Source organism: Crocuta crocuta, unplaced genomic scaffold (assembly GCF_008692635.1).
Source record: "Crocuta crocuta isolate KB4526 unplaced genomic scaffold, BGI_CrCroc_1.0 scaffold162, whole genome shotgun sequence".
Taxonomy (NCBI): domain Eukaryota; kingdom Metazoa; phylum Chordata; class Mammalia; order Carnivora; family Hyaenidae; genus Crocuta; species Crocuta crocuta.
Genome location: NW_027529433.1, coordinates 3,492,922 through 3,502,488, shown reverse-complemented (window position 1 = coordinate 3,502,488; position 9,567 = coordinate 3,492,922). Strand labels below are relative to the sequence as shown.

General features: G+C 37.0%; 1 protein-coding gene across 5 annotated transcripts in view; it reads left to right on the top strand.

Annotated features, from left to right (window-relative positions):
* The first annotated feature begins 1,402 nt into the window (after nt 1-1,402).
* The window catches only part of TENT2 (terminal nucleotidyltransferase 2), a 72,462-nt gene continuing 64,297 nt past the window's right edge, over nt 1,403-9,567 (top strand). For 2 of the 5 annotated variants that reach the window (XM_077759889.1, XM_077759885.1), the window contains exons 1-4: nt 1,403-1,730; nt 1,957-2,026; nt 8,011-8,184; nt 8,595-8,684. In XM_077759889.1, the coding sequence (XP_077616015.1) occupies nt 8,048-8,184; nt 8,595-8,684 (227 nt within the window). In that variant the 5' untranslated portion in view covers nt 1,403-1,730; nt 1,957-2,026; nt 8,011-8,047. Of the gene's footprint in view, nt 1,731-1,751; nt 2,027-8,010; nt 8,185-8,594; nt 8,685-9,567 lie in introns of those variants that run through there. The other 3 variants (XM_077759887.1, XM_077759888.1, XM_077759886.1) reach the window with 3 other exon arrangements.

The window sequence follows — 9,567 nt, the reverse complement described above, 5'->3', positions numbered from 1 at the left end:
TACAAAAAAAGACTGTAAGAGCAGAGTTCAAAACATATGAGGCAAAACTGATAGAACAACAGGCAGAACTAGAATCCGTAAGTACAGTTAGAGAGTTCAAAACTCCTCTCTTAATAATTAATCGGGTGAGTAGACAAAATATCAGCATATTCTAAATCCTCTAGGATTTAGAAGATTTGAACAATATCAACCAATTCGATGCGACTGACATTTGTAGAACATTTAACCCAACAATTGTAGCAATACACATTAATCTTAAATGCTCACTGAATATTTATCAAGGCAGACTATATTCAATAAATTGAAAATGATTCAAATTATGCAAAGTATGTTAGTTGATTATAATGGAATTGAATTAGAAATCAATAACAGAAAGATGTCTGGAAAATACCTCAATTTTTGGAGACTGCATAATATACTTACATACCAACCATGGATCAAAGAAAAAAATCTATGGGGAAATTAGACAGTATTTTGAAATGAAGGAAAATGAAAACATAATATATTAAAACGTGTGAGTTGTAGTGAAAGCAGTACTCTCAGACCACATCCCACCAGATGCCTATATTACAAAAGAAGAAACATCTGTAATCAATGATCTCAGTTTCCGAGTTAAAAAACTAGTAAATTAAAAAAAAAGCAAAAGAAAGGAAGTAAACCTAAGAGAAGTCAGTAAATAGGAAGCAAAGATAATCTTTGAAAGCGAAACATGGCTTTGGGATTTGAGATCAGTAAAGTTGGTAAGTCTCTCATCAGAATGATCAAGAAAAAGAACGAGGGCACAAATTACCAGTTTCGGAAATGAGAAATTCGTCTACACGTATTAGGAAGAAAATAAAGGTATATTGTTAACAGATTTACGTTAAGAAACCCAACAACTTAGATATCTTCACTCCAGTAAAATATTAAACATTTGAATAAAAGAATATTAGCTATTATTAAAGACAGGGAGCGGAGTCCAGGCTTCAGGGATAAATAAAGCATTTTCATGCCCAAGCTGCTTTCATTTCACTGCAGGGGGGAAAATAACCAAAACTTAACACAGATCAGCCCAAAAGAGGGAGGGAAAACTGGGTCAGGAAACGCTTCTCCCGGGGGCAGTCATCCAGCTAAGACACAAATTATCAGCAAAAAGTGCTTAACAGAATAGAAGCCGTTGTGCATCAGCTCGGGAGGGTGGCTCCGAGCAGAACTCCGCGGCTCGGCCACTGCCGACTGCCCGGTTCCCCTTGTTAACAGGGAAGTCCTAACCCTCGTCAGCGAGCGCTGACCTCCCACCTCCGTTCGAACCCAGACCTCGGCGTTTGTGCGCCGGCGCACTCAAGCAAAGCGCTGGCCGGGGCCGGGAGGCTGCCGGAAGTGTGACCTTTCGCTCCTTGCTCGCTGTTCCCATCCGGGTCGCGGCGGTCTTCCGGGTGTTTCTGACAGGGCTTTCTACGCCGCTTTTTCGGTGACTTTTTGGTCTTCCGCTTCTTGCCACCGCCCCGATCCTCCCACACCCTTGCTGGCCCTGCCTTTCCTTGTGTCGCTCCTCCCCGGCCGCCGAGCCTGGGGTTTAGGTTGCAAGCCGGATCCGGCCGGAGCCAGGCCTGGTTCTTCCGCGGGCCACTACCTGCCTTGGCAGGGGCGACAGCTGCATCCGAGCGCGCCGGGCTCTCGCTGCTCCGGCCTTGGAGCTCCTGGGCGGGCAGTACCAGTAGGCCCTGCTTAGCCCTTCCCCAAGGAGACCTGTGAGTTAGTGGGTTTCGGAAAGGGACGCAATGGTGTAGGCCCAGGTCGGGGGCGGGGCTCGGGGAACTTTTCCTCAAACCGCACTGTTGTGTTTGCGTGGGAAGTTCCAGCAGTCTCTTAGACGTCCCAGACACACGGGCGGCCCCCCGGCTGCTGCACTTTCTGGAGAGTCTTAGGACCGCTTACTTTTTCCACTCGTTTCCTTTCCTCGCGCCCCGTTCTCAGTCTAGGAGCCAGAGAGGAAGATTGTCTTGGCACCCCTGCATGGAGTTTCAGAGGGTGGTGAAAAAATAAGGTAAACATCTGGATTAAGAATTTAAAATTTAAGACGTTTAATTAAATTGGCCTCAGTTCTTCACTTTACAGGAAAGTGCACAGTCCAGGACTCTGTCAGATTGTTGTACCCTTCATTTCCCGCTCAGCCTTTGTAGATAAGACTCTTCCTCTCTCCAGGCCCGAACACGATGGGGTTCTGTGTCTCACAATTTCTTGATTATCCACATACCGTCTTTTCTGTCTTTCCGCTCTTCGTTTAAAATAGTAGTTATTTATTTAGATTGCGGATACCGATAGGGTGAACCGAGAAGAAACAAAGAAAAACTATAAAACTTAAGTTAAATAGGAACTGGTTAACAGGTCGGTGGTATGTGATTTTGTGAGGAGAGATCATAACTGAACAGTGAATCTGTGTTTTGTATTACAGGTAACATATCGTTTTGTAAATTGTGTCTTGCATGGTTTATTACCACAGGCTTTTGATATGTACAGCGAAAAGGCTCATAATAGCCAATAATAGTAGCATTTTGTTGGTGTGATAGCCCCATTTATGTCTGATCTGGAAATGGTCCCTAATATAGGCTTTATGTGAAACAAGCCATTTATCAGTCATTTAAGAAATGGCCATTTCAAACCGCATGACAGGATTATTTTTTTAGCTCTTAGATGGTATCTTATTCTTAGTGAAAAGGAATGTCCTTTTCAAAAGTTTCAAGTAGTTTTGACAGTCAGTGAGCAGACTATGAATTGGACTTGTGCGTTGTGGAGAAAAGAAGTGAGTTTAGGAGATGAAAGGCATTTATTTGGACAAAGTGGACAGATAACTTGATTTAATTGTCATAGTTTTGGCTTTTGGTTTTTATACTAGGGAGATTCTGCTTTCCAGGGAATCCTGATTATGGAAGGAATTATGTAACCTTGAAAGTTCTCTAACTGGTTGGAGAAGAGTCAAATTCAGGATAAATTCCAGATTGTTAGTTATAGGACCAAATACCGTATCACTAGGAAGTACTTTGTAAACTACTCCTATACACCTTTGTTTCCTGTATGATTGTTTACAAATAAACTTGTGTAATTTCCCATTGTGTCAACCTTAGTCAAGAAGCAGCTTTGAGATTCTTTCCTTAAGGCATGACCAATCCAAAGGTTTTAAAGCACTTCAGAAGTTCCTATATCATCATATTTTATTGTCATGTGCATTCAGAAACCAATAACTTTCAAGCTGAGGAAAATAAGATACCAGCAATAATCTGGATTTTCTTTATTTATTGTAGAATTTCTCATTCCCGCTACCACAGTCGATGTGGAATTTTGTTTTATGTAGATCATCAAGTAGACTTAGTGAAGAAGCCTTTCATTCAGAATTTATATATCTGAAAAAGATATTTTGGGGTGGTCTCCTTAATTCTACTATGGTAATAGGTTTGCTGGGTTTTATACTCTAAAACTCTATATTCTGTTTAAAAAATGATTCCTTATATTATTTTTGATAGATTATTATTTTTGAATTCATATTATTACTTTTATCTTCATCAAAATCAGTGTTGAAATGTATTAGAAAAAATATTAGAAAGAGGAATTGAAATTCATGGACTTTTGGTTTACTTCTTCATTTCTAGATGGTGGTGCCCGGTGCCTGTCTTGTGGAGGAGTAGTGAATGCCATTGGTTACTTGTTCCCTAGGAATGAGCTTACTGTGAGGGCTGGCCTAGTTAAGAGCCATTTTAAGGGCCAAGACTTATACTGAGGAGAACCTGACAGATATTTTGTTTGGAGAAACTCCAAAAGCTTCAGTTACTTATATGGGAATTTGGGATAGGCTGAACTAGATGTCTGCCTTACGGTAAACTTCTGACTGTGGAATGGTTGTAAGCTTTTAGACTTGGGATAATTTGGTCATTAGCTTTGTAGAGTACTTCTGGGCCACACATCTTTTGACTTGTTCTTGTTTTGGATCTTATCATATCATGGGATAGAAATAAGGTGAGGTCTAAGCTATTTTGTTATTTTGGGCCTTCAAGTCTGAATGCATGTATATGGGACTTTATTTGGGGCCAGAGGAAAAACATATTATATATATATATATGTGTATATACACACACACACACATAAATGTTTTATTTATTTCTGAGAGAGAGAGAGAGACAGTGTGAGCAGGGGAGGGTCAGAGAGTGAGGGAGACACAGAATCTGAAACAGGCTCCAGGCTCTGAGCTGGTTGTCAGCACAGAGCCCGACGTGGGGCTTGAACCCACGAACCATGAGATCATGACCTGAGCTGAAGTCAGCTGCTTAACTGACTGAGCCACCCAGGTGCCCCATGGCATATAATTTATAGATGTAAACAGAGTGTCTAGAATTTTAACTATGACTTGATTTAAATAAGTCTGAAAATAGAACATTTTAATTTTAGCTTTCTTAATACATATTCCTTCCCTTGTTTGATCAGTAGTATCTGCTTTGCAACAAAATGAAATATCAAGGAAAATTCATTTTAATGAATTATATTTAATGTCATTTTTGCATGAGTCTTATGAAACAGGAATTATATTTTGTGGGAGTTTGGATTAGGAAAGCAGAGTGGAGAAAGCCAAGAAAGAAAGGAGCGAACCCAGACAAAGGTTAGAACAAGGTTTTAGTTGATAGTCTTGAATCTGGCATTCTGTGATTATTGCATGTACTTTTAATAAAGAATTATCTTGAATCCTGTTTGGTTCAAGATACTTTCCATTTCCTTTGAGCAGTGAAAATCAGGGAGTACAGGTTAGCAATTATGATAGGAATGATTTTTTAAAAAATCTCCTGTGAAAAGAGATACAGACCTGCTGAAGGGAGTTAATAAACTCTTGTTTTCTGGAGGTAACACCTTGCCTCTGGTTCAGATTACAGAGTCAGGAACTTGGGATGAGATGTGATTGGGTCCCAAGACTTATTCACAATCCATTATAAAACCTGGACTAGTGAATCTCATTATTTGTGCACATCCTTGGAAATTTAGTCTTACAGAATTGAAAAAAACAAGGAACAAAGTGTGTATGAGTGATGTATTAGTTTCTTCACAGATCTTCCTCTTTTTCTCTCCTGTTTTCTCTAGTTTTTCCAACCATCTGGTCTTAATACCAAGAGGCAGCTATTATTTCTTTTAGATGCTTAAGTGTTATTTTCCTCTGTTAGTCTTAAAAAACTTCCATGGCTTGTTTTTAAAATTGACATCTACTCAGGGCGCCTGGGTGGCTTAGTTGGTTAAGCGTCCGACTTTCGCTTAGGTCATGATCTCACGGTTCGTGGGTTCNAAAAAAAAAGAATCTGGTTATTCTGACCTCTTCAGACAGAGGGACACTATTAAAAAAAAAAAATTGACATCTACTGAAAATAAGGATTTAGCACCTTAATGTACCCTCTCATTAAATTATACTGTATATGAACCTGTAAATATTTACCTTATATTTTAATAATATATGTAGTCTTTAAATAAATATGTGAAGGAGATTATATGGAATAAATGTTACAATTTTTGTTTAAATTAGTATTCTATGTTTGTGTTGTGAGAACCAAATAGATAATGATTATATTTCCTTTTTTATATGATTTGAGTGTGTATGTGTGTATTTTTTTAAGTAATTTCTTTTTAACTTACTCCTTTTTTGTTTCTGTGATTATTTTTGCTCTGTTAGCACAACTCCTCTCTGTGGTCAAATACATCAGGTAAACTGTCAGTAAAGTTCTTTTTTTCTCCTTGGGTATCTCCTTGAAACCCTTTATCCTCTTGCTGTAATTTAAGCTGGTAGCTTCCCTTCACCACCATTCTGGGGAATTTACTTTGTCTCTGCCCTACAGCAGATCTCCCTTTCCCTAGGTCCCAGGTTTTGTTTTGTTTTGTTTTGTTTTTTGATACTTTAAAAAACATGTTTGAACATGTTTGTATTCTCCCTTGCATTGATAGTGTAGCTGGGTATAGAATTATAGCTTGAGAGCATTTCTTTCAGAGACATGAAGGCACTAACTTCATTGTCTTATAGTTTCCTCTGTTGCTCTTGAGGATTTTAATCAAAGTCATTTTGATTGCCAGCTCTTTATTTATAGCTTTTTTCTCTTCTGTAATATTTCATACGTTTCTTTTTCCTGCTGTTCTGAAATGTCACCATAATATAGCTTGATAAATAAATTTTTTTAAAGGTCCTCGTGCTCATTAGGTCCTTTAAATCTCAGGATTAGTTTTTGTTTTGTTTTGTTTTTAGTTTGGGACATTTTCTTGTTTTGTTTGTTTGATAATTTCCTTCCATGTGTTTTCTCTCTTCTACAGAAACTTCTGTTATGTTGGATGTTGGACCATATAGTTTGATTCTTTTACATTTTTTCTCATTTCCTGCCTCCTTTCTGACTTCACTAGTTTTTCCTATTTATTCTAAGAGATTTCCTCAGTGTTCTTTTAACTTTTTATTCAGTATTTGTCTTTAACTTTATAATTTCCAAGAGCCATTTCTGCTTTTTACACAGCATGTTTTATGGTGTGTGTATGTGTGTTTTATTTGTTTTTTTAAATTTGCTCTTGGTATTGTTTTTGTTTATTTGTAGATCTTTTTCTCTTCTGGTGATCCTTGGATGTTTATTTTAAGTGAGAGGTTCTAGAAGTCAAATTGGAAGCTCTGTGTGCATGGGTGGGCAGTTTAGTAGTAGACTTTACTGTAGGTTGCTAGCAGGCTTAACTTTTCCTTGGTAGAAAACTGTTACTATATTATTGGTTTTCTAGTTACCATGTCACTTGGTTTCTTTCTCAGTTATACCATAGATGGGTTTTCTCATTACCTGCATTGGAAGGTAGGCTGGGGATCCTATTTTCACTTTGTTGATTTTACTTAATACTTGATTTCAGTTTGTTACCTTGCCCTACTCTTTGTAAGTTTGTAGCCTTTGGGATCAGTCATTGCAAAGTATACATCTCTAGTCTCCTGCCTGTGAAGTGAAAGGTTCTGATTGCTTTGTACAGTANTACCCCCCCCCCGCCCCCCCCATCCACAGGGGATACATTCTAAGACCCCCAGGGGATGTCTAAAACTGTGGATAGTACTGAACTCTATATATACTATATTTTTTCCTGTACATATGTACCTTTGATAAAGTTTAAATTATAAATTAAGTACAATTAATAATAAAATAGAACAGTTATATTAGTATACTGTGATAAAAGTTTTGTAAATGTTGTCTCAGAATATCTTATTATATTGTATTCTGTGATGATGTAGATGATAAAATACCTATGTGATGATAATGAAGTGAGGTGAATGATGTGTCTGTTATGACATAGTGTTAGGCTACTATTGAGCTAATGATATGTCAGCAGGAGGATCATCTGCCTCTGGGCCTGGTTGACCACAGATAATTGAAAGCACAGAAAGTGAAATTGTGGGATAAGGAGGGACTTATGTATGTTTTCGCCATTGCTGTGGAACAAGCTCTCTTTTATTGTACGCCCTTTATATAAATTATTTAGACTTCGAAGGAAATCTCAGAATTTTATAGTTAGGTAGTACAGATTCCTTCTTTTGTTTGAGTATATCTGTAAGAAGATGTGTCAGATCTATATTCTAGGAATCAGGTTGTCATATTATGATTTATACTTTTGAATAAATTTGGGTATAAACCTAAGAATCTATACGGCTTCATTAAATGTGTGTCCTGAGTGGTGTCTTTTTTATTATCAAAGTATGTGGTGATCACCTGATTTCAGAAAGTTCTGTTGATACTGGGTTAAATTCATCAGAAATTAGAAACTTGCATATTTTTTCTGTCATTTGCATAATATTCTTAATCTAGATTTAAAATTCATTATTAACAAGTTTTTTGTTACCTGTAGTAGGACTTAAGAGATCTGTTGAAAGTTTTGAAATAGCTTTGTAAATGAAATTCATAACTTGGTAAATAATTGTTTTAAATAATAGATACTAGTTATTACAGAGTTCAATATTTTCAAGATACAATAATTTGTCTTTTAAAATTATTCTAGGTAGAAGAATACATGTTCACTTTTAGTGAACAAGAGCATGTTCCCAAACTCAATTTTGGGTCGCCCGCCTTTCACTCCAAACCATCAACAGCATAATAACTTCTTCGCTCTGTCGCCAACTCTTTATTCACACCAGCAGCTTATAGATGCACAGTTCAACTTTCAGAATACAGAGTAAGTTTGGTGATATTTTGGTCCATATCATTTATAAATTTTGTTTTCTACTTGAGACATCCTTTTTATATGAAATGTTTGAAGTTAAAGAAAATGTCATTGTTGGGGTGCCTGGGTGGCTCATGCGGTTGAGTAACTGGCTCTTGGTATTGGCTCAGGTCATGATCCCAGGGTCATGGGACTGAGTTGCTATGTTGGGCTCTGTGCTGAGCGTGGAGTCTGCTTAAGATTCTCTCTCTCTTCCTCTGCCCCCATCCCACTTGTGCTTGTTTGTGCTCTCTCTAAAATAATTTTAAAAAAGTAACCGTCTTGTTTTTTCTGATCATTGACATATTTAGTTTTTTATGAAATTGCTTTTTGTTTTTAAGGGAAAATGTTTATTACTACTGTTCTCTATGTATTTTTGGTAGTTTGTCAAGAGCTGTGTCATTACAGCAGTTGACATATGGAAATGTCAGTCCCATACAGACCTCAACTTCTCCGTTATTTCGAGGAAGGAAGTAAGTACTTCTTAATTATTTTAAAAGAAAAGTTTGCATTTCTCCGAACTATAGTTCAGTGTTTCTTGTATTAAGATAGGGTGGACATTATGCGAGGTCATTTCTGTCACAGAATTTTAAAACTTCTATATTAAGTTAAAAAATTTTTAGGGATACTTTTGCTGATTTATTCCTGCCATTGCAAATTTTAGATGTAATGAAGCTATATTTTTAATTGAAATTTTGATTAAATTAGGTGGTTTTCTGAATTAGTTTGCTAGGGCTGTCATAACAAAGTACATCAAACTGGGTGGCTTAAACAGAAATTTATTTTCTCACAATTCTGGAGGATTGTGGGCTAGAAGTCCAAGATCAAGGTGTTGGCATGTTTGGTTTCTTCTGAGATGTCCCCCCTTGGTTTGTAGATGGCTGCCTTCTCTGTGTCCTACATGGTCATCTCTCTGTCTGTGTTTTCTGTGTCCTAATGTCCTCTACTTCTAAGGACACGAATCATATTGGATTAAGACCCACTTTTAATGACATCATTTTAACTTTTATAAAAGCTGGATGTCCAAAACAGTCAAATTTTGAGGTACTGGGAGTTATTGCTTAACCATTAGAATTTTGAGGGGACACAGTTTAGCCCATAATAACTTTTTTCTAGTAAAGTTTACTATTTGATTTATCTAAATCTTATACAGGTAAGGTTCTGTAATAAATATTATTATAGTAAAAATTTCTGCACGATTTAAAGCTTTCTATAGAGAAGTCAAAGTTAATTTTAACCAATTAAAAGAAATTGATGTACCACAAGTAATTATAATAGAATTTTATACATGATTATTAAAATAAGATTCGGCAGTATTTGCAAGACATTGCTGTTTAATATTCATTACCTTTATGT